This window comes from Hyperolius riggenbachi, chromosome 9 (genome assembly GCF_040937935.1).
Source record: "Hyperolius riggenbachi isolate aHypRig1 chromosome 9, aHypRig1.pri, whole genome shotgun sequence".
Classification (NCBI taxonomy): domain Eukaryota; kingdom Metazoa; phylum Chordata; class Amphibia; order Anura; family Hyperoliidae; genus Hyperolius; species Hyperolius riggenbachi.
This window is the reverse complement of record NC_090654.1, coordinates 282,038,964-282,066,922: the sequence shown is the minus strand read 5'-3', so window position 1 is coordinate 282,066,922 and position 27,959 is coordinate 282,038,964. Positions and strand designations below refer to the sequence as shown.

The 27,959-nt window shown below is 47.5% G+C and overlaps 2 protein-coding genes across 10 annotated transcripts in view; both read right to left on the bottom strand.

Moving 5' to 3' along the window:
- The window catches only part of EVL (Enah/Vasp-like), a 230,518-nt gene extending 230,091 nt beyond the window's left edge, over positions 1–427 (bottom strand). The window contains exon 1 of the mRNA XM_068254686.1: positions 83–427. Within this exon, the coding sequence (XP_068110787.1) occupies positions 83–87 (5 nt within the window). The 5' untranslated portion in view covers positions 88–427. The remainder of the gene's footprint in view (positions 1–82) is intronic.
- A 20,033-nt stretch (positions 428–20,460) lies between these two features.
- The window catches only part of EML1 (EMAP like 1), a 190,830-nt gene continuing 183,331 nt past the window's right edge, over positions 20,461–27,959 (bottom strand). For all 9 annotated transcript variants that reach the window (XM_068254678.1, XM_068254672.1, XM_068254673.1 and 6 more), the window contains one exon: positions 20,461–26,921. In XM_068254678.1, coding sequence (XP_068110779.1) covers positions 26,796–26,921 — 126 coding nt within the window. In that variant the 3' untranslated portion in view covers positions 20,461–26,795. The remainder of the gene's footprint in view (positions 26,922–27,959) is intronic.

Sequence of the window (27,959 nt, the reverse complement as noted above, 5' to 3'; positions counted from 1 at the left end):
TCTCCATCTCTGATGACAGGCACACTGCAGCACTGCACACACAGGAGAGATCAAGGGCCCCCCAGCTGCCCTAGGCACCCACCTCATGTTGGCAGCTGCACCCCTGGCTGCTCCTCTATGGATCTGGGTGATGGGCTCACAGCTTGGCTTGTCAGATTAGTAGTGGCTGATCTGTTCTGTGTCCTGGTAGTGCTGATCAGGCATGTGCTGCTGGCTGCTGCTGCTGGCTGCTGCTGCTGCTGCATGGACTGGCCTCGCTAGCCCGGCTCTGCTGACAGTAGACTCAGTGCAGGAGGCTGGGAGGCTCATGGTTGGGTCCAGGCTAGCTGCAGAGATGCTCCTTCCCGGCTGACAGCTGTTCCAGAGGTCCTGCTGCCATCTTTTTCTGAGATGAGGCTGCAGCAGGAGATATACAAAGGCAGGAGGCTGATCTCTGCTGCCCACTGCTGGCAGGCCGCTGTCACTGCTGACTGTCATCCTAGATCCAGCACAGCTCCCCCCTCCTCCTGGTCTGCCTGAGTCTGATATCTCCCACCCCCCTCTCGGCACAGTTCAGGCACCTGCACTTGTGCTATATGAGGGTTAACTCTTCCTATGCCGACCAGGATTTTTTTTTATTATTTTTTTTTTTTTTTTATGGAGCATCTCCTGACTTTTTGAAAAGAAAAAAAAGGGACACTCTGTAGTACAAATCAAATCAAAAGTAGCTTTATTGGCATGACCAGGTTCATACAGGCATTACCAAAGAAAGGGGGAAATGGGGTCATGGAAGTGGGCATAGTTCCCAACTGTCCTTCTTTTGGAGGGACAGTCCCTCTTTGGGAGTCCTGTCCCTCTGTCCCTCTTTGGGAGTCCTGTCCCTCTGTTCCTCTTTCCTCCTCATTTGTCCCTCTTTCAGGACTTTGTCCCTCTTTCTAAGTAAATATATATATTTCTCTACTAAAAAATGTGTTTAATTGACTCAAAACTTTGTTCCCATCCTTTAAATTGCTATATTTCTTATTTCCTAATGTTAATATAAAGTGATATGCACCAGGATAGGAAGGACCAGTGTGGTTTGAGTTATAAACAGGGGTGTAGCAATAGGGGTTGCCGAGGTAGCGACCGCCACAGGGCCCGAAGGGCCCTCCCTCAACTTCAGTATTAGCTTTCTATTGGTCCTGTGCTGGTAATAATCACTTCTATAGATACTTTGAATAGTGGTAATCATTAACAAACTGCTCCCCATCCCCTTCTTGCACCTCTGACACTGGGGTTGCCATTGGCAGGTTTTGGTGCGCTGTATCAATTGTTATGTGTAAAGTGTTTGGGGGGCCCCATTGTAAAACTTGCATCGGGCCCACAGCTCCTTAGCTACGCCACTGCCTACAACAAAACTGAGTACACCCCTAAGTGAAGAATGGCAAAATTAGGGTGACCAGGCGTCCTCTTTTGCCCGGACAGGTCCACTTTTTCTGACCGGTCCGGGGCGTCCTGGTGGGTTTTAGAAATGTCTTGGTAGTGAAGAGCCATTTGGGAGCTGAATGAGCCGGCTCTTTAAAGGGAGCCGAGCGACTAAGGCAGAAGAGCCGATGCTTTCTAAAGAGACTCAGTCTAGTGATGGGAATTCCGGCACTTTGAGCATCGGCTCTTCTGGCTCGGCCGCTCGGTTCCCAAAGAGCTGACTCGTTCAGCTCCCAAAATGGCTCTTCATCACCGCTAACACACATTAGATCAGCGGTGAGCAGGAGATGGGAACCAGCCAGACCGGCGCATAGCAGCCGCACGGTGGACTTTAAATGCTGGACGTGACCGATGATGTCACTTCCTGCATTTGAATTCACCGGCGCACGGCTGGTGTGGCTGACTCCTATCTCCTGCTTACCACCGATCTGAGGTGTGTTTGCGGTGGCAGCTGCACCGCAGGGGAGAACAAGGGAGGTATATTTAGGCAGCCGCATGGGGGAAAGAGCATTTTGTGGTGAAATGTGCTGCCAATCTCATTGCATTTGTGGGTAAATCTGCTGCCAATAAGATTGCATTTGTGGGTAAATCTGCTGCCAATAAGATTAAATTTGTGGGGAAATGTGCTGCCAATAAGATTGCATTTGTGGGGAAACCTGCTGCCAATAAGATTGCATTTGTGGGGAAATGTGCTGCCAATCTGATTGCATTTGTGGGGAAATGTGCTGCCAATCTCATTGCATTTGTGGGAAATGTGTTGCCAAACTTGCCAAACTGATTGCATTTGTGGGGAAATATGCTGCCAATCTCATTGCATTTGTAGATAATGATGCTGCCAATCTGATTGCATTTGTGGGAAATATGCTGCCAATCTGATTCCATTTGTAGATAATGATGCTGCCAATCTGATTCCATTTGTGGGGAAATCTGTTGCCAATCCCATTGCATTTTGTGGGGAAATCTTCTGCGAATCTGATTGCATTTTGTGGTCGGCCGGCCCTCCACCATGTGGTCTGGAAAAAAAAACCGGCCCCCCATGCCTGCGAAGTTGGACAGCACACTGCTAAGGTCTTGTCTATTTGGCCCCACCCATGACCACGCCCACATGCTGTTGTGATCGTCCTCTTTTTGGGAAATCAAAATTTGGTCACCCTAGGCAAAATTCAACCCAAAGTGTCAATATTTTGTGTGCTCACCATTATTTTCCAACACTGCCTTAGGGCCGGTTCACACTTGGTCCGCAAACGTATCCATGGCTCCGTTTTTCAGCCCGGATCAAAAACGGAGTTACGGATACCAATGTTAAAAATATCAGCTGTCTTGACATAAAAAAAAAAAAAGATCTGTCTGTGTTTAGGGGGATCCGTTTTAACAACCTGAACGGATCCCCCTCTTCGCGTGCAGTTTTGTACACAGAAACGGATCCGTTTTCTGTGTCCCAGCCCTGCCTGTGGGTGGGAAGGGGGCCATAATACTGGAGGGGGTAGTAGCCAGCCAGCCAGTATGGGGTGACAGCGGTCGGCGGGGAGGGGGGGTCGCCCCCCCCTCTCACCTGGGTCCGCCGTCCCTGCAACTCCTGCAGCTACTTATTAACCTAATTTATAGCGGCAGCTTACCTTCTTCCTCCGCTCGCTGCGTCACTTCCTGCAATGCCGCCCTCCGAAGTATAGAGGGCATGGCCACACCCATTTTCCGGCTGAGGTGCCATGGATCTCTTCGGATCCTAGCAACGCCCCTGATGGGGAGAGATCAGGGCAGTTTCTAGACTTAATAGCTCTCAGGGCGCAATTGGAAAAGAGTGCCCCCCCCAACAGCAGCTAAATTTAACATGCCATCTCCCCATTCACTCTCGAAAACTTGTAACACTTGTAACATGACCCGGGGAGGGAAAATGTCTGACCCTTATACTGCCCCCAGTACCCTCCTCACTCCTATGGACTGTGTACCGCAATCCCCTATACCAGCTTTTCTCAACCTTTTTACCCTGGAGGACCCCTTTAAATAATTTTTGAATCTCAGGGAACCCCTACAATACCGGAGGGGATTTATTTTATAGTAGAACTTGTCATTAAAAATGGATGAGGCTAAACACTTTCTACTGTTGTAATATCCCCATTCCATGTTTCTCGTTTACAGGGCACCTATTGCATGTCCTCTGTTATTGCACTCCCCATTGTAGTTGCCCGACGTTTTGGTTTTCCCTTTTTCCTCTTCACCTGCTGTACACACATCGTTAGTTCCAGAATGTATTAATCCCCAATCTAACGTGTCATTCATTGTGTCAAGGCCAGGGGCGTAGCAATAGGGGGTGCAGAGGTAGCGACCGCATCGGGGCCCGTGGGCCAGAGGGGCCCCGAAGGGCCCTCCCTTAACTACAGAATTAGCTCTCTATTGGTCCTATGCTCATAATAATGACTTCTGTAGATACTTTGAATAGTGGTAATCATTAACAAACTGTTCCCCATCCCCTTCCTGCACCTCTGACACTGTAGTTGCCATTGGCAGATTTTGGTGCGCCGTATAAATTGTTATGTATAGAGTGCTTGGGGGGCCCCATTGTAAAACTTGCATCGGGGCCCACAGCTCCTTAGCTACGCCACTGGTCAAGGCCATTGCGCCGGTGATGAACAAGTATGGAAGCGAGACTTCAGGATCAGTGACGGATCTAGACCAAGTTGCACCTGGGGCAAGGTCAGGTTTTGGCGCCTAAGCTGCCACGCCCCATCCACTTTTGGTGCCTAAAGCTCCGGTTTTGGCACCTAATCTTCCATTCCCCATCCAGTTTTGGCGCCTAAAGGTCAGGTTGTGGTGCCTAAAGATTAGGTTTTGGCGCCTAAACTGCCATTACCCATCCAAATTTTGCCGCCTTTTTAAGAATTCAACAAACTGCACCTGGGGCAAGAGACCTGTCTGCCTCCCCCCACCTAGATCCGTCACTGTTCAGGATGGGCAGAAAATGAGTGGAGAGGACATTGAGATGCTAGGGACATAATTTTGGAACTTTCTCAACCTGCCAGCTGAGACAGCTCACCCCGAAGGGCAAAAATGCCAGGGAACACCTGCAAAGTCCTCAAGGAACCCTGGTTAAGAATGACTGCCCTATACCCTTGACACCCCTATGGACTATATATTTTACTTCAGAGATGGCTCGAACATCCGATTTTAGGTTTGCGAACCCTGAACTTCCGCAAAAGTTCGGTTTGCGCGCACTTTCGCGAACCGCAATAGACTTCAATGGGGAGGTGAACTTTGTAAACTAGAAACATTTATGCTGGCCACAAAAGTGATGGAAAAGATGTTTCAAGGGGTCTAACTCCTGGAGGGGGGCATGGCGGAGTGGGATACATGCCAAAACTCCCCGGAAAAAATCAGGATTTGACGCACAGCAGCGTTTTAATGGCAGAAATCACGTTTTATTGCTAAATTGGAGGCCTGAAGTGCTTTAAAATATCTTGCATGTGTATACATCAATCAGGGAGTGTAATTAGTGTACTGCTTCACACTGACACACCAAACTCACTGTGTAACGCACCGCAAACAGCTGTATGTGTAGTGATGGCCGTGCTGGACTGGTGCGCACCATGGCGCGTGTGCAGGCGATGGCGGTTTTCAAGCCCATATGGTCGGACTGAGGTAGCTGAATGACAGAACAACAGTGACTGAGTGTCCAGCTGATCGAATTTGGTCTGTCCACCATGAAGCAACGACCTTATTATCTTGTAATCCTCCGGGATCCATGCCTCATTCATTTTGATAAAGGTGAGGTACTGAACACTTTTGTGACTTAGGTGACTTCTCTTCTCAGTGACAATGCCTCCAGCTGCGCTGAAGGTCCTTTCTGACAGGACGCTTGAGGCAGGGCAAGACAGAAGTTGGATGGCAAATTGGGACAGCTCTGGCCACAGGTCAAGCCTGCGCACCCAGTAGTCCAAGGATTCATCGCTGCTCACAGTGTCTACATCCGCACTTCAGGCCAGGTAGTCGGCTACCTGCCGGTCCAGGCATTGGTGGAGGGTGGATCTGGAAGGGCTAAGGCGAGGCTTTGGACTAAAGAATATCCGCATGTCCGACATCACCATGAGATCGCTGGAGTGTCCTGTCCTTGCCTGCATGGACATGGGAGGAGGATTACTGGCAGTGGTACCTTTATTCCGTTGTGCTGTGACATCACCCTTAAACGCACTGTAAAGCATAGTTGCCAGCTTGCATCCTTTCTGGCTTTAGGTGAGTTGGTAACATCTCTGCCACTTTGTGCTTATACCGAGGGTCTAGTAGCATGGCCACCCAGTACAGGTCATTCGCCTTGAGTTTTTTTATACGGGGGTCCCTCAACAGGCTGGACAGTATGAAAGATGCCAGCTGCACAAATTTGGATCCAGAGGTACTCTCCATCTCCTCTTGGTCTTCCTTAGTGACGTCAGGTAAGTTCTCCTCCTCCCCCCAGCCATGAACAATACCACGGGAACGTTGAGCAGCACAAGCCTGCTGCGGCTGTTTTTCTGCCGCCTCCTCCTTCAAAAAAAAAAAAAAAAAACACCTTCCTCATCATCTGACTCCTCTTCCCCACACAACTCTTCCTCCTCCTCCTCCCCCCTCTGTGCTGCTGCAGGTGTTGAGGAAACATCTGGTTCTGATGAGAATTGATTCCACAACTCTTCCTCCTGTTCAGGGGCGTAGCTAGAAATGACTGGGCCCCATAGCAAAAAAACCCCCGTTGGGTAGTGAGTGACGTGGACCCCCAGTTAGATAGTGAGTGACAGGTGCGCCCCCCCCCCCCCATTAGGTAGTGAGTGACAGGCACGCCTCCTCATTAGGTAGTGGGAGACAGGGACCCCCAGTTAGACAGTGAGTGACAGGCGCCCCTCCATTAGGTAGTGAGTGACAGGGACCACCAGTTAGAGTGAGTGACAGGTGCCCCCCCATTAGGTAGTGAGTGACAGGGACCCCAGGTTAGATAGTGAGTGACAGGGACCACCAGTTAGGTAGTACTAGTGAGTGATGAGGACCCCCCCTCACCTCCCAGCAGCAGCGTCAGACCTCGATCAGCAGGCAACCGACCAGTTAGAGCAAGTGCACGGACGCACCATGCTCTATATGCGGAAGTGATATCACTTCCGCATATCAGTGCGGTGTGCTAGGTCCTAGCGCCCGCACAGTGGTCGCCGGCTGATCGAGGTCTGATGCTGGCAGCGGCGAGGGGGGGGGGGGGGCAGTCATCAGCGGCGGCCGGGGGAGACAGTGGGGCACCCTCCTTTATAATTATCGGGGGGGGGGGGGGGGGGCGGACCAGACCAGACCGCATTATACAAAATAAAAAAAGGTCCTCTGCCGAGCTACGGGCCCCCTGTGACGTAGGGCTGCCGCGGGCCCTATAGCAACCGCTATGGTTGCTATAGTGATTGCTACGCCCCTGCTCCTGTTACTGTTCCTCTTCACGCTCTTCCACAGCTTGATCCACCACTCTACGCACGGCACGATCCAGGAAAAAAGCATAGGGGATCAAGTTGCTGATGGCGCCTTCACTGCGGCTCACCATGTTTGTCACCTCCTCAAACGCCCGCATGAGCCTGCTCTTGGGCCAGAACATCCTCATCTCCCCAGACTGTGTCCTCCTACTGTAGTTGTAGAGATACTGGGTAACGGCTTTCTCCTGTTGTAGCAGGTGGTCAAACATGACCAGGGTCGAATTCTAGCGAGTCGGGCTATCACAAATCAAGCGCCTCACCGGCAAGTTGTTTCTCCGCTGAATGTCGGGAAAGCGTGCCATGGCCTTTTAAGACCGCCTGAAATGCCCACACAACTTCCTGGCCTGCTTTAGGACGTCCTGTACGCCTGGGTACTTAGACACAAATCTCTGAATGATGAGATTCAGCACATGTGCCATCACTGCCATGCAGGGAACATGTGTCAACTTTCCCAAATTCAAACTTGAAATTAGATTGCTGCCGTTGTCACACACCACATTGCCGATCTCCAGGTGGTGTGGGGTCAGCCACTGATCCACCTGTTTGTTAAGAGCAGCCAGGAGAGTTGCTCCAGTGTGACTCTCCGCTTTGAGGCAAGACATGTCTAAGATGGCGTGACACCGTCATACCTGGCATGCAGCATAGGCCCTGGGGAGCCGGGGCTGTGTAGCTGGAGAGGAGATCGCAGCACCAGTAGAGTTGAACTGTCACTCCACCAAGGAGAAGGAGGAGGAAGACAGCGAAAAGGATGTAGCAGGAGGAGAGTAGGTGGCAGCAGGCCTGCCTGCAAGCCGTGGAGGTGTCACAAGTTCCGCTGCACAGCCACATACTCCCTGCTTGCCAGCGGTCACTAGGTTGACCCAATGGGCTGTGTAAGTAATGTACCTGCCCTGCCCGTGCTTGGCAGACCAGGCATCCGTGGTCAGGTGGACCCTTGACCCAACGCTGTGTGCCAGAGATGACACCACTTGCCTCTCAACTTCACAGTACAGTTTGGGTATCGCCTTTTTTGAGAAATAATTGCTGCCTGGTATCTTCCACTGTGGTGTCCCAATGGCCACAAATTTTCGGAAGGCCTCAGAGTCCACCAGCTGGTATGGTAACAGCTGGCAAGCTAACAGTTCCGCCAAGCCAGCTGTCAGACGCCGGGCAAGGGGGTGACTGGCAGACATTGGCTTCTTCTGCTGAAAGATTTCCTTCACGGACACCTGGCTCCTGTGGGCAGAGGAGCAGGAACCGCTCAAGGTCAGAGGCGAAGTGGAGGAGGGTGGCTGTGAAGGTGCAAGGGAGAAAGTGGCTGAAGATGATGCACCTGAAGGAGGAAGAGGAGAAGGAGGGTGGCTTTTCTTTTGTGTGCTGCTTTTCCTCAGGTGGTCTTCCCATTGCAGTTTGTGCCTTTTCTCTATGTGCCTTCGTAAGGCAGTTGTCCCTACGTGGGTGTTGGCCTTTCCATAGCTCACTTTTTGGAGGCAGAGAGAAAAGATGGCATTGATCTGATCTACGGCAGACACACTAAAAAATTTCCAAACCGCTGAGCCCCCCTGGGGTGTGGGCACTATGGTGGCCTCAGCAGCTGACGTTGAAGGGCATGTTGGCTGGCTGTCCATAGGTGGCAATACATGGCGCCGGACACTGCCACCAGCTGTTTCTGACGATGAACTTCCCCTGCTTCTTTCAGCAACTCATCTCCTCCTACTCCTCTCTGCCCCCCCCCCCCCCCTCTGAACTGTCCCCCTGTTCATCTCCTCTATTGGGAACCCACGTGACATCCGTGTCATCATAATTATCCTCCCCAGCTTCGCTTGCCTCAGACATCTCATAAACTGCACCAACAGCAGGTACTTCATCATTCTCCTCCTTACACGTTACGTCCATAGTGTCGCCTAACTCAGACATATGAGGTGGCGTAACTTGCTTAGCGCCTTCATCTTGCTGTAACAAGAATGGCTGTGCATCAGTGATTTCCCAACCAAATAACTCTTGCGAAGTGTCAAATGCAACGGATGTGGTGCTAGTAGTAGCGCTGGTGGCTGCGTAAGTTGAGGTGTTCTGTGTTAAATAGTCAACCACGTCCTGACAAATCTTGGGAGTTGATGGGACGTGCCTTTTTCTGAGCACTGTACTTTGAGCCAGGGCCGCACGAAATCACGTCAGCACGACCTCGAACAGACCTGCCGGGTGGCCTGCCTCTGGGTCTGCCCCTGCCTCTACCTGTTTTGTCCATATCGGGGGGATGAAGTGAAAGGTATGCACTGACTTGACTAATACAATGTGCAGTCACACAGGTGCAGTGAAAGGTATGCAGTGACTGGTATTACAATACAATGTGCAGCTGTCACACAGGTGCAGTTAACAGGTATGCTTGGAGTGGTATATTACACAGCGTGCGGTCACACAGGTACTGTAAACAGTTATGCAATGACTGGTTGTAACATCCGCAATAATGGCGGCTGCGGAAACACCCTGCGTGTCTTGCCTGCCTGCTCAGGGACTTTGCCCGTGTCTCTGGCGTCTAGTACGTCGAAGACGGGTCTGTAGTTTGCACATAGAGTTGCTGTATCGCACGGGCGCGCGCGGAGACAGGACCTTTATGCAGGGAGCAGCCGCGTCAGCTGACCAGCTGGTCGGCTGACGTCAGAGGAGACTCACGGCGCTCCGGATTGGCTGATTGTTGTGGGTGTGGCGGTGGGGTCTACTCTGCTTTATAAGCCTTCTCTGTTCACTCGCAACTTGTCTGCTGTTGCGAATACTTATGTGCTAGCGCTCAGACCTTAGATAGTATCCGGTGTGCTTTGATCTGAGAGGAAACCAGGGATTTCACACAAGACTAGGATTATTGTATATTGTTATTTGATATTCTGTGTATGGCTCTTGCTACCCTCTGACTCTGCTCTTGCTTATCGCTCTTGTACTTCTGCCCATCTGACTCAGCTACTGAACCCAGCCTGATATCTTACTATTCTCTTGCCTGTCGATTCTGTACTGTGCCTGCTTGCTAGTTACTGATCTAGCCTGTCTGACCTCTCTACTCACCAGTGAGCCCTTGTCACTGGTGAGGTGCTCTACTGATCGTACCCACGAGCTCCTCTGGTGAGGTGAAGCCAAACTATCAGTTATTGTGTCCTGATGGCACCCACCAGCTCCTCTGGTGAGGTGAAGCCAAACTATCAGTTATTGTGTTCTGATAGTACCCACCAGCTACTCTGGTGAGGTTAAGCCAAACTATCAGTTATTGTGTTCTGATAGTACCCACCAGCTCCTCTGGTGAGGTTAAGCAAAACTATCTCTTACTGTGTTCTAATATGACCCACCAGTTTCACTGGTGAGGTTAAGCTATCTAATCAGTTACGGTGTTTTATAGTACCCACCAGCTCCTCTGGTGAGGTCGAGTTAAACTATTCTGTTACTGTTGCACCAAGCACTACATACCTCTTTGGTTGCTAGCTATACGTGTATTATTGGTGATACTGCAGATCACCATATAATCAGGTATAACGTCTGTATTATTGGTGATTCTGCAGATCACACATAATCAGACATCTGTGTTGCTACACCAATCGTTACACTGGTATCATGTAGGTAGGTGGGTGTACGGAACAACGGGTAGGTATATGCAGTGATGGATATTACAATGTGCACCTGTCACACACAGACAGGTGCCAGACAGGCACAGTGACACTGCGTGCGCTCAACTCACGTAGGTAGGTGGGTGCACTGAAGGGAACAACAGGTAGGTATATGCAGTGATGGGTATTACAATGTACACCTGTCACACATAGACAGGTACCGGACAGGCACAGTGACACTGCGTGCGCTCACGTAGGTAGGTGGGTGCACTGTGAAAAACAGGTAGGTATATGCAGTGATGGGTATTATAATGAGCACGCTATTCAGCCAATCACAACTGAGTTTCCAGCTCAAGTAGACAAGCGCCAAAATGACTTATACTATGTACGAGGTGTGCAGCGTATTTATATATTTACCTCTACAGGACCGCGTCCCGCCGATGGGAGTGAACGTGGTGGCTCCCCCAGGACCGCCTAACGCTGATTGGCGTAAAGTCCTGGGGGAGTGTCTTGCAGGAGAACGCGTGCGCCGATGCGCGGCCATTTCCGCTTGGATGACGGAGCTCCGCTACGCCATCAGTCTCCCAGCCGCAATCGCATTCTAGTTAATACAGCGCTGCGATCTATGGCAGCGCTGTACTGGGGACAGCAGTGTGACACGGCTGTCCACCTGGCTGGCTCAGGGGTGATCCGCTGTCACAGGCTGAAGCCTATGACAGGCAATCACAGTGATTGGCTGGCGGGGGGAGGGAGAGAGGGAAAATAATATATAAAATTCAAAAAATAACAAAATAATAAAAGAAAAACCTCCTGGTAGCGATCCTTGCCCACCAACAGACAGCTCTGTTGGTGGGCAAAAAAGGAAGGGGGGGGGAGGGGAAATCACTTGTGTGCTGAGTTGTGCGGCCTTGCAGCGAGAACTTAACCTCAGCGGTATGGACGAATATATCCGTCCATCACCGCCGGAGGCTGCCGCTCAGGCCCTGCTGGGCCGATTTTTGTAAAATAAAAAGCAGCACACGCAGCCGGCACTTTGCCAGCCTCGTGTGCTGCCTGATCGCCGCCGCTCTGCGGCGATGCGCCGCAAGCAGCGGCGAAAGAGGGTCCCCCCCAGCCGCCCGAGCCCTGCGCAGCCGGAACAAAAGTTACGGCCAGCGCTAAGGGCTGGATCAGAGGCGGCTGACGGCAGGACGTCGGCTGACGTCCATGACGTCACTCCGCTCGTCGCTATGGCAACGATGTAAGCAAAACAAGGAAGGCTGCTCATTGCGGCCTTCCTTGTTTATTCTGGTCGCCGGAGGTGATCAGAATGACTCTTCCGGAGCGCCCTCTGGTGGGCTTTCATGCAGCCAACTTTCAGTTGGCTGCATGAAACAGTTTTTTTTTAATTTAAAAAAAACCCTCCCGCAGCCGCCCTGGCGATCTTAATAGAACGCCAGGGAGGTTAAAGCTGCAGTGGCCCAATTTGTGAAAAATGGCTTGGTCTTTAGGGGGGTTAAAAGGGACTCCGAGCACCTCTCATGGGTATGTCTTTAAGCCAGACGACTTCCAACAAAGGCTATCATTCATGAAAAGGCTGTCGGTAAAGAGAATCAGTGCGGGAAAACACAGCTGGCGGATTTTTAGACTTCTGGGTGGGCATTCATAAAAAAGTATCCATGTGCGGAAGCAGTGCGGAGATTCCCCGAACTAAGCTGGCGGTAGGCAGGCGGTAGGCTTGCGGAGACACGGAAGCTGCCGAGTTGATACATTTCTCCGTGTTCCGCTCTGCTGCAGCTGCCTGGGAGGTCTGTGTGTCTCCATTCACTTAACATTGTTATCGCCACATCAGAGGGAGCGGTACTTCCCGACCTCACACCGCTTGCGGGGATCTTTATGAATGAACATTTTGCTACATTTGTACCGATAATCACCGCACAAGGCGGTGATTTATCACTCTGCTCGGTAGTGTCATTTTTCCATGCGGAAAGAGCCTTTATGAATGCTGACTTTGCTAAGAGGTCGGTAAAGTCAGCTGTTTTAAGCATTTCCACATGCGGAGATGCTTTATTAATGATAGCCAAAGTCGTGCTGAGACCCCTCTGGAGAAGCCTTTTGCAATGGCCACGCATGTAACTTCCTCTTCCTGCTTCATTCAGTGATGCACTTCTCTAACAGAGAAGACAGGGGTGACCCGGATGTTATAACATAGCCAAGATGGCAGCCGCGATTTTTAAATTGAAAATGAATGAAAACTTTTTGGAGTAGACCGGCGATTCAGGCATCAAACGAGAAGAGCACAAGATCTCAATCCACCAATGGTACCCCTCCCCATGAAAATAATCCTAATGGGGCAGCGGTTCACTAGAATATAATCGTAATACAGCAATGTTTCACCAGAAAATAATCGTAATTAGAGATGGCCCGAGCTGTTCGCAGCATAATATTACGTATTACTGCGCAGATGCTTTCCCGGCGCTCGCGCGTCCTTGATCGTGCGCCTGCAGCTGAAAGTGCTCTGCATGACGTCATGCGCAGAGCGCTCCGGGCTGCAGGCGCGCAATCAAGGACGTGCTGCCGCAGAGAAAGCGTCTGCGCAGTAATCCATAATATGAGAAATGCGGAAATGCCCTTGAGGTCATTCCCTGTGGCCTGTTCGCTCTGGGCAGGGATGGGCTCAAGAATAATCACGAGTCCGTAAGGACTCGAATTCGTAATGAAAATAAGCCGTAATTGCCGCAGCTGGATGATAAGGGGTTAAACAATGATTCACCAAAAAAATAATCGTAATGCGGCAATCTTGCACCAGAAAATAATTGTAATGAGTCCAGCGTTTCACCAGAAAATAATCATAATGCAGCAATGTGCCAAATAGGAAATAATCCTAATGTGGGCAGCATTTCACCAAAAACTAATGTTCACCTGTAAAAAGAAAAGCATTTACTTGCTTCAATGTTCACCTGCATAAGACTTGTTTAATGTTCACCTGCATAAGACTCCTCTCCGTGGGTGCAGCTCCCCCGACGATCTTCCTGCAGCCAGCCTGCGAAAGTCCCGTGCTGACAGAGAGCAGGGCTATGGGAAGATGCCGCCTGAAGCCCTGTACTGGAGACACAAATTGTCTCCCATGCAGGGCTTCGAACGCCATCTTCCCGTAGCCCTGCTCCGCCTGCCGGAAGACTATGCAGGCTGGAGCGGTGAGCTGCAGGGATGAACTTCACCACGGGGGTCCCACAGTCTGGCGGGGGAAGGTGGGCACATCCCCCTCCCTGCAGCAGTGCCCCTCCCTCACCCGGCGCTCAAGGCGACCGCTTGTCCTTGCCTGGTGGCTGAAACGCCACTGCTTACGGACCCGTGATTAGTTGTGAGCCCATCCCTGACTGGCATTAATCCATGCCATGCACTGATGACCAACCAGTCCGAAACAGTCTGTATGCATGCTGGATTATTGTGGTTCTGTAATATTAACAAGCTGACACATCATGGCATTCCAGGGGTTCTGGAGGTGTGGCTAGCTTCCGGGGACAACAATGACTAATTTGCATATTTTAGCAGTGATGCATTGTGGGAGATATCGCGGAGCTCATTCCAACCTGAATTATCGCAAATACTTTCAGTTTTATGAAGGCAAACTTGTTTTCATAGCATTTTACTAAGAAGGCTTTTAGGACCATTGTAGCATCTTACACACTCCTAGCCGTTCTGGTTCACCATGAGCTTTCTGGGTAGTCTGTAAGTATTTGGCTGGTGTTTGCTCCGCCCACTTTTTCTAACCCAAACACACAATTACTCAAATACCAAGTCTAAGTGTGTAAGCTTTGGCAATTGGCATCAATACATTGCATTGAAATGAAACAAATCTTATTGGCTGTGGCTCCACCCCTTTTTCTGAAATTGAACCCCAGTCACCCAATGACCAACTGTACCAGGTTTGAGGCCTGTGCCATTAACAGTTCAAGAATGGCAGCACTTAAATATTCCCCTTGAAAATCAATAGGTGAATTTTAATTGGCTTTTGTGGGCTCCCCCTTATGAATATTAATCCCAGTCACCCAGTGACCAACTGTGCAAAGTTTGAGAACCCTACCAGTAACGGTGTAAGAATGGCTACAGTTTATATTTGACCAGTGAAATTTGTATTTGTCTCTGTCAACTTTTTGATTATGGGGATAAAAAGTATCCTATATGTTATTCCAGGTAATGTACTATGTGTGTGCCAAATTTCATTCAAATCCGTTCAGCCATTGTTGTGTGATCGAGTAACAAACATCCAAACTTTCCCATTTATAATATTAGTAGGATAGGATTAGTAAGAAGATAAGATGCATTTTTACCTTGCACCTTAATTCTATGAGCAGCTATTGAACTCGGGTTCAGTCCCTGAGGGGACTCTATTACTGAGCACCTCAGGTGACAGTTTACATGAGTTATATTCCTTTCGGATGGTGTATTGATGCAATATTGTCAGGATTTCATTTACCAGATTTTTCTGACCATAAGACACTCCTGATGATAAGACGCTCCTCTAGGTTTAGAGGACAGAAACCAGGGGGAAAATATATATACTAAACCTGGTGCATCCATGGTGAAGGGGCATCCTATGGATTATGCCCCCTTTGTACCTCTTGTGTCTCCTTGTATCCTCCTGTGTCCCCCATGTGTTTGCCTCTGTCCTCCTTGTGTCCTCCTCTATGCCCCGTCTGTCCTCCTTGTGTCCTCCTCTATGCCCCGTCTGTCCTCCTCTATGCCCCGTCTGTCCTCCTGTGTCCTCCTCTGCATGAGCACAGTACAGGGAGTCCCTGACATTACAGCGGGTTGGAGGTTGGTATTGGCAGGCGTTCACAAGTCAGGAACTCCCTGCATTTGGACTGTAAGACGCAGTGACCTTTTCCCCAAATTTTGGGGGAGAAAAAGTAAGTCTTAGGCTATATTCACATTATAAATTACCAACGCTATTTCAAGCACTGAGCAATTTTTTTTGCAATTTTTAAAATCCGCTTTCCCTATGCTTTATAAGCGCTTTTGCAGAGCAATATTTTTTTTCACTTCCTGAGGTCAAAGTCAGGAAGTGAACTCTTTCACCCGGAAATGAATAAATACAATGTATTGATTCATAGAAGCGCTCGGGAAATAGTTTTACAAAGCGCTTTGAGATTTCCCTATACCTTCCATTATAGCCAAATCGCCAAGAAAATGCTACAGGCAGCGCTTTTGGCAGCGGAAAACAATCGCAGCGTGCAGATGTGAACACTCTCATAGGGAATCATTGCACAGGCGCTTTTAGGGCGATTTTCAAAATCGCTGGCGCTTAAAAAGAAACTGAAAGCGCTCTAGGTATGAACGAGCCCTTATAGTCCAAACAAAATACAGTATATTGAGTAGCATATTACCTGAGGTGTCGGATGCGTTTTTAAGCTGTATATTCTCTTATATGTATTGTTCATGATGTAATAATAAAACGTTTATACTTCTATACCAACATGTAGTGCTATTTTATGGGCCATAGCTCCGGAGCAGTGCTTTTCAGCGCTGCTAGCTTTGGGCGCAACCAGCGCCGCCATAGACTGTAATGGGAATCAGTCTATAGCGGCGCTCAGTGAGGAAGGTCGGCTCCGTCAGAAGACGGAGCCGAAGTTGTTTAAAAAACACAATAATTCGACCTCCAGCAATCGCTGGAAGCCGAATTATTTCATTCCCCCACTATCCATGTCGGCCTGGAGGGGGAATAGTAATTAAAACGCCCCGGACTTGTGCAGAAGCAGGACCAGCCATTTAACAGCTGGATCCTGCGCCCAAGTCTACCAGCGCCGTATTCAAATGTACGCCATAGCTCTTCTCTGTGTAAAATGACCTATTTGATGGCCTTGGCACGCAGTTTTTTTGTGCAGTGCTGCAGGAACATTTCTGTATTACCTTCAGTGCTCTCTGCAAAAGTTAAAGGATACCCGAGGTGAGATGTGACATGATGAGAGACATGTGTATGTACAGTGCCTAGCACAAAAATAACTAGGCTGTGTTCCTTTTTTTCTTTCTCTGCCTGAAAGAGTTAAATATCAGGTATGTAAGTGGCTGACTCTGTCCTGACTCAGGCAGGAAGTGACTACAGTGTGACCCTCACTGATAAGAAATTCCTCTTTTTTTATCTATTTCTTGCTCTCAAAAGCCTTTTTCTGCTGGGGAAAGTTTATTATAGTTGGAATTTGTTATCAGTGAGGGTCACACTGTAGTCACTTCCTGTCTGAGTCAGGACTGAGTCAGCCACTTACATACCTGATATTTAACTCTTTCAGGCAGAGAAAGAAAAAAGTAACACAGCCTAGTTATTTGTGTGCCTGGCACTGTACATACACATGTCTATCTCATCATGTCACGTGTCAGTTCGGGTATCCTTTAAGACAAGTAAAACTTCCCTTTTCTTTAGGCTTTCCATAACTCGTAATGCATTTTCATAGCTCCCAACTGTCCCTTTTTCGGAGGGACAGTCCCTCTTTGGAAGCCCTGTCCCTCTTTCCTCCTCATTTGTCCCTTTTTCTATGTAAATATATATATTTTTCTACTAAACATGTGTTTGATTGACTCTAAACTTTACTCCTGTCCTTTAAATTGATATATTACTGATTTTAAAATGTTAAACTGAAGGAAAATGAACCAGGATACAAAAGACCAGTGTGGTTTGAATTATAAAACCTCATATTTTTCTCATGAAATTTTTATCAAAATGCGTGACTAGGGGTGTGATGGGGGCGTGGCATGGGTGTGGCTTAAGTGTCCCTCTTTCTCATCTCCAAAAGTTGGGAGGTATGCATTTTTTCCCCCATAAAGGTTATCGTGCTGTGGTGAGTCTTTTAGAACAGAGAGAAAGTTCTGAGCTTGGCCCCACCCTAAAGAGATTCTGACGATGTTGTAATTTTTTCTTATGCAAATAACCTGGATTAAGTAGAAATGCAAACACATCAAAATCAAACATGTAGGCCATTTGCGTTTTGAAATAAGAAAAAAAAAATTGCAGTGCATAAGTGTGCGTGCTATAATGAGCTCCTATGGGAAAATTGGCAATCACCAAAAAAATGAGGGCAATATTCTTTGTCACTGTTCACACAATTGAATACCAATGGTGGAAAGAAAAAAATAGAACTGGTGGAATTATCTTTCTGGTAATCATAATGCTGTCCTGCTGATCCTCTGCCTCTAATACTTTTAACCTTATAACCCTGAACAAGCATGCAGCAGATCTGATGTTTCTGACTGAAGTGTGATTAGACTAGCTGCATGTTTGTTTCCGGTGTGTGATTCAGACACTACTGCAGCCAAAGAGAACAGCAGGCTGCCAGGTAACTGGTATTGTGTAAAATGGAATAAATATGGCAGCCTCCATATCCTTCTCACTTCAGGTTCCCTTTAAATAAATCAGCTCCATTCTGAGGCTACTTGTGCAATGATTATGACACACAAATATCCAACAAAAAGAAGTTCCCACCTTGCTAGAGGATGATGAGTGAGTAAAAGCAGATAAGGAGATCTCTCCCCCCCCCCCCCCCCCACAAAAAAAAAAAACAAGCAAGACGACAGTTCATGTTTTCCATACCAAACATCTGGTTTATTAATTTCTACATACTTCCCAAATGTAAACAATGCATTCAAGCCTTCATTTTAAACAATCAAATGCAATAAAGGTTTCGTAACGCTTATACAAACTTCTCCCGACCAAAGTCGGGGCTCGATTCACCAAAGCTGCAAAACATAAGAAACAACTGGATTTTTTTTTTAAAGTGTCTGTTAGTTGGTAAAAGTTTACAACTCTTATGGCCAGTGCACACCAAAGCGCTAGCATAAAAGCAAAAATGCTGCAGGACCTGCGTTTGGGAAAAAAAGCACATCGATCTGGTGTGCTCTATCCCATTCAAATACATCAGCCAAGCGCTTTTTGCAGCTTGTTTTAAAAAGCGCTCAGAACACTCTTGGGGCTTGATTCACTATGCGGTGCTAACCTACTTAGCACGTCTAAAGTCTTTATTCACGCTAACCAGGGTGCTAAGTAGGTTAGCACCGGTTTTCTCAATCAGATCGCGCGCTAAGTACCGCGCGCAAAATCCCATAGACTTTAATGGGCACTTTGCGCGGAGCGCCCTGCGCTCTAGGCAGTGCGCGCGTAAAGTTTTGCGCGCGAAAAGCTCGTTTAGACATGCTAAGGGGGTTTTCACAGGCGTGCTAACAGTTAGCACCGCTTTGTTAATCAAGCCCTTGGTGTGCACCAACCCTTACATGGATCATATCAGAAAATAGATGAGACTGCCCAAAGGTCCGTAAATTAATATTTATGTGACTGCAGTTGTATGCCAACAGTGTTTTCCACCAATAAGGGCCTCGTTGGCTACTTCCTGTCCCGCAGACTATAGGCTGCAATATTCTCTGAGAGGGTCTGTGCCTCGCCCTCTTGAAATTTGAATAGAAGAGTGATGCAATCTAAGCTGCAACAGCAGCTCCGCCCACAGCTTCTCAAATGACCTTCCTTGCACAGCTGCATCCAGTCATATGATCAACATTTTTAAGTCTGGAAATGTAGCTTCATTGTACAGATACAGGTTAACATTAGAGCATTCTGGTTACTAAGCGGTTAGATCATATTCTTTACATTCGGGCCTCGAGCTTTAAAGCAAACCTAACCTGAAAATAAAGGGATTACATGATTAACTGTTTGTGTAGCACTAATTGTAAATAGAACAATCTACTGGTAGGCAAGTATGTGTTTTTTCAGGTAGGTCTTCAGTTTGGGTTCACTTTAAAAGTTCATTTTTAAGACTGAATTCTTAACAACAGCCATTAGTCTGATGTAAAATCTACTTCATTCAGCAGCAAAAAAAACCACAAGTAATGACCCCTTGAGCTTTTTCAGCATTAAAACCTTATCAGCATTGTTTCCCTAACCAGATAAAAGTGTTTTGCTTTCTATTTACCTTTTAGTACCAGAAGCTGTATTGGACAACTGCTCATATGCATCAATTTCTGATAATAAAGATTGATAGATAAGACCACTCGTTTTTTAAACAATTGCGGCACAGGAAAATAGAATGAGACGTCAGACAATTTAGTTAACTTTTCTGAGGTCTGATATGACCCAGGCAGAGTTACAGACTTACCACCACTTAACAGACAAGTTAAGGGTAAAATAATACGTTTCGGGTTTCTTTGATCACTTACGTTTTCAGACATGGGTGGAGCTGGAGGCAAGTCTGTATCACTGTTCCCTTCCATGCAGTTTCTTCATAGTACAATTAAAAAGATTTTACATGAGTGTTTTGCACTTTTTAAAAATACAAAAATACAAGACCTCACAGAAATAAAATGTAAAGCTTCGTCCTATCCTTCAATGCGTTCCATAAACGCTTATGCTGAACGCTCGGTACAGTATCTGTGATAAAAGTATACAATTCACTTTATTGTAACATTCTTCCAATTGTAGGAGGCCTACTTAAAGGATACCCGAACTGAAATTTGACATGATGAGATAGACATGGGTATGTACAGTGCCTAGCACACAAATAACTATGCAGTGTTCCTTTTTTTCTTTCTCTGCCTGAAAGAGTTAAATACCAGGTATATAAGTGGCTGACTCAGTCCTGACTCAGACAGGAAGTGACTACATTGTGACCCTCACTGATAAGAAATTCCTCTTTTATACCTCTCTCTTCCTCTCTTCTAGCAGAAAATGGCTTCTGAGAGGAAGAGAGAGGTATAAAAGAGGAATTTCTTATCAGTGAGGGTCACACTGTAGTCACTTCCTGTCTGAGTCAGGACTGAGTCAGCCACTTACATACCTGATATTTAACTCTTTCAGGCAAAGAAAGAAAAAAAGGAACACCGCATAGTTATTTGTGTGCTAGGCACTGTACATACACATGTCTCTCTCATTATGTCACAGTTCAGTTGTGGTATCCTTTAAGAACAGATATTTCACTTATAGGTGATGGCCTCTTCTACTTTTTTTTTTTGGCGGGGGGGGGGGGGGGGGGGGGGGGGAGGGGGAACTCGAGCAAGAGAAAATCATGGGCTCTGTTAAAGTGAAGCAAGCATCATTTTTAGCGCCAAGGTCATATCAATAGCATATTAAACATGCATGCCAACAACGTGGCTCGTTGTTAAAAAAACACCAAACTTTAATTTTACCTCTTTTCACGTTACAGTTTAGAAGAGGGTTTCATTATCCTATTTCCACGTACTTCTAAAGGCAGAAATTTAAGGCAGATGAGGACTGCTGTAATTATTTTACTGCACACAACAGCAGAGAGCAAACAAAAGCTTTCATCAGCATGAGGGGTGGGGGCATAGGACACTGTGCTTCAAAGAGTTTAGGGAAGTCACAGATGCTATCTTCACACCTTCCCCCTGGATAAATAATGGGCAGCTAGAAGGGTAAGGGGGATCATGGCAGCTCCTATAGCTGTTAGGAACCAGTAAACAAAAGTGGTGCTCGGTTCCCTTTAATTTGGGTAGTTAAAGGACCACTATTGAGAAAAATGTAAATACATATATGCATATATATGCATACATATATGCAGATATATGCATACATATAGAATGCACATTTGTCCCAGAGTAAAATGCAATATAAATTACCTTTTTCCTATGTCGCTGTCAATTACAGTAGGTAGTACAAAACTAACAGGTTTTGGACTAGTCCATCTATTCATGGGGGATTCTAAGTTTGTTTTCAAAATTTTATTAATTTTTTACAATAGTGGTCCTTTAATTTTAGTGTCTTTAAGCCGGGAACAACCATTAAAAACATGTACATCGGTTTTTGAACGTTCTCCTTAGTCACAACTGTTACCCAATCAGGACCTCCAGATGTCTGACACCAGCAATCAGCAGCTGCTGAACTGGCTACAGTGGTGTCAGACTTGCTGGGGATCTGTGGTCATGTGACCAGACTGCTGCAGGTTGGGCCCTATGGAGAGGGAGGACAAAAAGGACGCAGTCATTGGCAGACATCTGTAAAAGCCATTGATGCGATTACCAATGACAGTTTTGGATGAACCAACAGACATCAGGTTGAATGATCTATTTGGTCATTCTGCATCTGCCAGAGCCCCCGAGAAATTAAGAAGAGCAGAAGGTGACAGAGCCCAGAAAAATTCACCTAAAATTGAAATATGATTTAAGTTGGAGGGGCCCTTTAAGAGCACTTTCCTTCACCACTCTAGAATCCATACAGACAAAGCTCAATGACTCATCACGGTGCCAGTTAGCAAGACGTACTGGAATAGTAAATACAGGAAAGGCACTTGGCTATAGGTAAGTATAAACGCCTTTGTTAATAAATAAGTATAATAAGGTTTCACTAAGCGATTGTTGCCTACATTGTAAATCTCTACATAGACCTTTATAGCTACATCCATAGAATGTTTTATTTATAAGCATAGCAGCAGCCATGTGACCAGACGTGATTCAGGCCCCGCTGTCTGAAAATACATACATTAATCTACACCCTATCGGGGAACAGGACTTTAATTATTGGGGCTGTCTACTATTCATTTCTCAGTGGGGCTTTACTGAACTTGAGTGCATTGGATGAAGCAATGGGAGCGGCCATGGGTCCCAGGCCAAGGGAAGCACCCCATTCTCATGCCACGCCCCCCCTACTTCCTGTTTCCCACCAACAAATGTTCTGTTGCTTTCACAGTAGAAGAGTGTGACATAGTGCACTGAGCCCACAAAGGAAGTCTTGGGACTGTTGTGCGAAACAAGGGACTTGCAAATGACTGCTCATTGAAGTTGCTGCTTTGCATGCAGGCTGTCACTCAGCCTGTGCAACAGTCCTGAGGTCAGCTGGACAAAGTAGCATGGCCTTGCAGTCAATCTGTGTAGCATAATAGTGTAATCAGTTATTTTTTGATGGTTTCTTGCTACTCCTCTACTAGCAAGAACCTTGGATACTTACCTAAGAGGGAAACATCTATCCTGCAAAGGTTTCAGATGCCATCCTCCTAAACATCGTGGCTCCCCAGAACCAAGCTCCACTTCATGCACGAGTGTGACTGTGCTGCACCCACACGAGTAGCACGAAGCAATCACGTGTAAGGAGCAGATTGTGCAAGGTCGCAATTAAAAATCGGTCAAGCTCTTTTTGGATTACGACTGGGGTATCACGAGCTGCAATGGTGGTCCAGGGGGTGGCGTGCAAAAGATCTGCAGGGTCCAGAGGTGTCCCTCTATTTAGGTAAGTATGTGTTTGTTCAGAAGTTCACCTGGGGTACACTGTAAATATCTTGGTCTACTCTCAATTTGCATGTTCATTTCAAGGCCAATATATGGTGCACTGGGAAAGTTGTGCGCCCAGACTCCAATCTAGACTTCCATACCTAGGAGTTTAGTAGATTTCGGGGGCCTGCCCCGGTCAACAGTGCCCTAATTTGTAAAACTAAGTATGCAGACACCATGGTAAGACGTAATCAGCATTAACACTACTCTTCCGTCCCCGTGCACAATATAGTCATGATTTGATTATTCTACACTTTTGAAATCACAGTCCCTGTTTCAATTGTTTTGTATGACCTACTGGAAGTTTATAGTAAGCCCAAAACACTTTCAGAAGCACCCTTCCCCCAATAGTTGACCTAGATGTGCTCTTTCCAATCCCTCTTGCCAGAAAAGTCTCTCAGGCCATGGTCCTTTCTCTTTGAGGTGTGGGCTGCAGTAATTGGATTGCCTTATACATTTCATACAGTCTGGGTATTCCCTTCACGTCACCACAACTGAAGAAACTGCTGTGTGATGAACCATCTTCTAAATCACAAAAAGGTTTCCAGGTAAAGCCAACTTATTCTATCTTTGGGTTTAACAATGCAAAATAAAAGTCCTACAAGGCTTGGAAGCTTAGAGAGGGAAGCTTGGGCAGAAACGCCATAAAGCCCCGAGGATGTAGAAATTTCTAAGGCAAGCTCGGCCTAATCAACACACAAAAATCATTTATTATTTATCTAGAGATTGCCTTACCAAATCACAGAATTTCTGGTCGGTCAGGTTTAGGCACGCTGCTTTTGTTAATAAGCCCCTTTGTGTATCTTGACATAGAAATTAGAACTACTAACAGTGTTCTACCCAGAATTTTTTTCCAGCCGGGTGGCATGAAAAAGTAGCCGGGTGGGGTGTGATAACAGAATGCAGGGCTGGCGCTTCTCTGCATATAGCAAAAGAGAAGGTGAGCCGATGACAGCCGGGTGGTCACTAAAACTAGCTGGGTGGAGCACCCGGCTAAAAGAGCCTGGGGAGAACACTGTACTAAGCCAATCATACTTTATTGAATCTCTGTGCAGTAGAGTAGGACATGGCATTGTCCAGTAAGTGGTTAGTGTAGTGTAGCCTGGAAAAGGGGGGGGGGGGGTAATCAGGGGTTAGGGTAGTCTAATGAAGTATGACTGGGGGGCATCAGGGGTTAGTGTAGTGTAATTGGGAGGGGGCATCAGGGGTTAGTGTAGTCAAATGCAGTGTGAATGGGGGGCATCAGGGGTTAGTGTAGTGTAATTGGGAGGGGGCATCAGGGGTAAGTGTAGTGTAATTGGGAGGGGGCATCAGGGGTTAGTGTAGTGTAATTGGGAGGGGGCATCAGGGGTTAGTGTAGTCAAATGCAGTGTGAATGGGGGGCATCAAGGGTTAGTATAGTGCAGTGTGATTGGGGGGCATCAGGGGTTAGTGAAGTGTAGCCTAGGACTGGGGGGGGGGGGGGGGGAAGGGCAGCAGGGGTTAGTGTAGTGCAGCTGGGGGCATCAGGGGTTAGTGTAGTGCAGTGTGATTGGGGGGGGCAGCAGGGGTTAGTGTAGTGTAGCTTGGGGGGCAGCAGGGGTTAGTGTAGTGTAGCTGGGGGGCATGAGGGGTTAGTGTAGTGTAGCCTGGGGGGCAGCAGGGGTTAGTGTAGTGCAGTGATTGGGGGCAGCAGGGGTTAGTCTAGTGTAGCTGGGGGGCATCAGGGGTTAGTGTAGTGTAGCCTGGGGGGCAGCAGGGGTTAGTGTAGTGCAGTGTGATTGGGGGGCAGCAGGGGTTAGTGAAGTGTAGCTGGGGAGCATCAGAGGTTAGTGTAGAGTAGCCTGGGGTTGGGGTGGGTAGCAGGGGTTAGTGTAGTGTAGCTGGGGGCATCAGGGGTTAGTGTAGTGCAGTGTGATTGGGGGCATCAGGGGTTAGTGTAGTGTAGCCTGGGGGGGGGGGGGCATCAGGGGTTAGTGTAGTGTAGCTGGGGGGCAGCAGGGGTTAGTGTAGTGTAGCTGGGGGCAGCAGGGGTTAGTGTAGTGCAGTGTGATTGGGGGCACGAGGGGTTAGTGTAGTGTAGCTTGGGGGGCAGCAGGGGTTAGTGTAGTGTAGCTGGGGAGGACCAGAGGTTAGTGTAGAGTAGCCTGGGGTTGGGGTGGGTGGGCATCAGGGGTTAGTGTAGTGTAGCTGGGGGGGCATCAGGGGTTAGTGTAGTGTAGTGTGATTGGGGGGCATCAGGGGTTAGTGTAGTGTAGCCTGGGGGGGGGGGGGGCAGCAGGGGTTAGTGTAGAGTAGCCTGGGGGGGGCAGCAGGGGTTAGTGTAATGTGGTGCAGTGTAACTGATGGGACATCAGGGGTTAGTTTAGTATAGTGCAGTGTAGCCTGGAGGAGCAGTAGGGATTAGTGCTATGCAGTATAGCTGGGGTGACATCAGGGATTAGTGAAGAGAAGTGTAGTGTAGTTGGTGGGGGTAGCAGGGATTAGTGTGGTGTAGCTGGTCAGTGTTGCTTAGACAGAGGAGCTTAGAGACAGTCCATAAGAAGCCCCTCCCTAGAGATGCAGCAGGTCTAGTATTCATTTACCCTCACCCTTTAGTAACATGGACACAAAGGGAGAAGTGTTCTTGGGTGAAGCCATTGCCTAACAGCTGATTGGTCCACCAGGTTTTACAAAAATTACAACTTTTTGCAAAAAAAAAAATTTCCTGTGAACTTCCTGTCTGTGTACTCACGTAGACGATGAATACATTCTACTGTAATGCAGCGGCTCTGAGAAATGCAGCTTGGTATCTTTTTTACCTACTTAATACTGAATGTGATTCAGTCAGCCGTACCGACGTTTGACCGCCATGTTATATACCTATCAACTTGATTGCGATCAGAATTTTGCCTTGTTCAATATAGGTATTAATTGGGCTCCAACTATAAGACGTAGCACTTAAAAGCACCCATGTGACTTACCTCCTAATATATGACAAGTCCACTTTAATTCTACCCATAAGCACTCAGAGGAAAAAAACGCTACATTTTAGAAGAAAAAAGACGTGACCAAGACAGCATCGATAATAACAGTATAACAAGCCATAGAAAGGATCTTAAAAAAATTATTGCAGGTTACACGCCCCACCCCCATCCCACCCGACCAAAACAAATGACCCAATGACTGGAAGTACATTCTGCGTAACTGACACATTCACAATGCCTGGATATTGTCCACAACCCGATATAAAATGATCTGTGACGAGGATATGGCTGACCGTTTACAAGCTGATACACTACAAGGCCGAAACGAATACAGACACCTATAAAATATTCCTATATACCGTTTCTAGAACGTTCGAGAGGTTTCAACGTACCAAAGCAGCTCACCGGCCGCGTTCCAATACTGTCATGATAATTGAGAGTATTATTATTTCATGAAAGGCTTGTCGTAACACAAACAAAAACTTACAGTACGTTATAGACATACAACATGATGATTGGATATAAGACCTTCAAGCTTATCGTGTAATGCGCGTTGGATTATGCCTTAACTATACACCAGCGGTGCGGACAACCTCTTGGATTCAGAGGTGGCCTTCAAAACCTCTGAAGGGTCGCATGTGGTCATTTCTACTTTTGGTTATCAAGAAAGAACTTCAACCTTAAGACTGGCTCGCCTATGCACTATTTAGTGGCTTAGTTGAGGCCCAACACGACTTTAATAAATTAACGATGTTGTCATGCGCATTAGGGGCCTATAAACTACTAACCGTGCCAGCCATGCCAATAGTTATACCCAATAATATAGCAGCAATGTTGCAGCCTTACATTCGCAGATCCGCCGGCACAAAAAATTCCTCTTGAATTAAAAAACAATTCACCAAAATTACTTTTTAAACTATACGCCAGTTGGGCACCACTGGTGTTGTCTTGTCCCCCCTTTAGAGACGCAGATGGTCATTCTGGAAGGTCTCTGGTGACCAGTTAAAGGGGTGCTTTGTTCCTGAGATCTTTTTAGAAGAGGTCTTTGACGCTCTTCAAGGAAACGGCCCACACGGTGCATGAGAAGGCAAGTGGTGGTGTCGATCTCTCCTCCTGGGTGACCAAAGTGGCACATCACACTACAGCAGACGCCACTGCATGATACTCATGTCCTTCCCACCTGTAGAGATGAGGTGGGTGTCCTCGTGTAAAAAGCTAACATTGGTGACGTGGCTGCTGTGCCCACCGTAGGCATGGCCGGATGCCTAAAATTAGGAAAGAAAAAAAATAAAATCAATCAAGCACTAAAAATTATAAAGCACCTTTAGGCTTACTTACACACTAAGACGTTGCGTTAGGTGCTACGTTATGGTCGCATAACGTGCACCTAACGCAACGCCTGGTGGTGGTGGCAGAGCACGTTAGCAAAGAGCCACGTTAAGCGGCTCTTTGATGCGTACTATAGTACGCATGCGCTGGTGGAGACCGCGTGAGCGGAACACTCCGTATCACGTGGTCCCGCCAGTGATGTCAGCAAAGTGCAGTGAATATTAATTAGCCATGTGGCTAATCACTGCGCCTGTGCAAGCAGGCTAACGCGGCAAAGCCGCTCTAACGCTATAGCATGCTGCACTCTAAGATTGACGTGCAGCGTTACAATGTAACGCAACGTGTGCAATGGGCTGTTCACAGTGCCGTTACATTACTGTGCGTTGGGGAGCGTTACAGGCTGCACTGACGTGCGCCAGTAACGTCTTACTGTGAAAGCAGCCTTATAGTATAACAAGGGAACATGAAGGTTAATAAACTACCATTCAAAAACAAAAAAAAAACAAAAAACTAACCTCCTAAATAGTTAAAGCCCACCTAACCCAAAGCAAAGCTATCTGAGGTAAGAACAGAGGTATGCTCATGCTGGATCCAGATACCACCGTGTGTTGTCTGTTGCTCTCCTCGTTCTCTCCGTTCTCTGTAATCACTCGTTAAAAATTAGATTTTTGGCTAAAGTCAGATTTTCAGACAGGAAGAGGCAGGCTTGCGGAAATGTTTCCTCCCATTCCCTCCTCTTCCCTGCCCCGCTCACTTCACATAAGAGGAGGAAATGGGTTGGTGATGGGAGGGAACATTGCAGCAAGAATAGTTTACATCCACAGATAACCTTTAGACCAGGGGTAGGGAACCTATGGCTCGGGAGGCAGATGTGGCTCTTTTGATGGCTGAATCTGGCTCACATATAAATCAGTAGGGGGTGATTCACTAATCTGCACTGCTCAAGCAGCACAGCTTAGTGTGGCAGCGCAAGT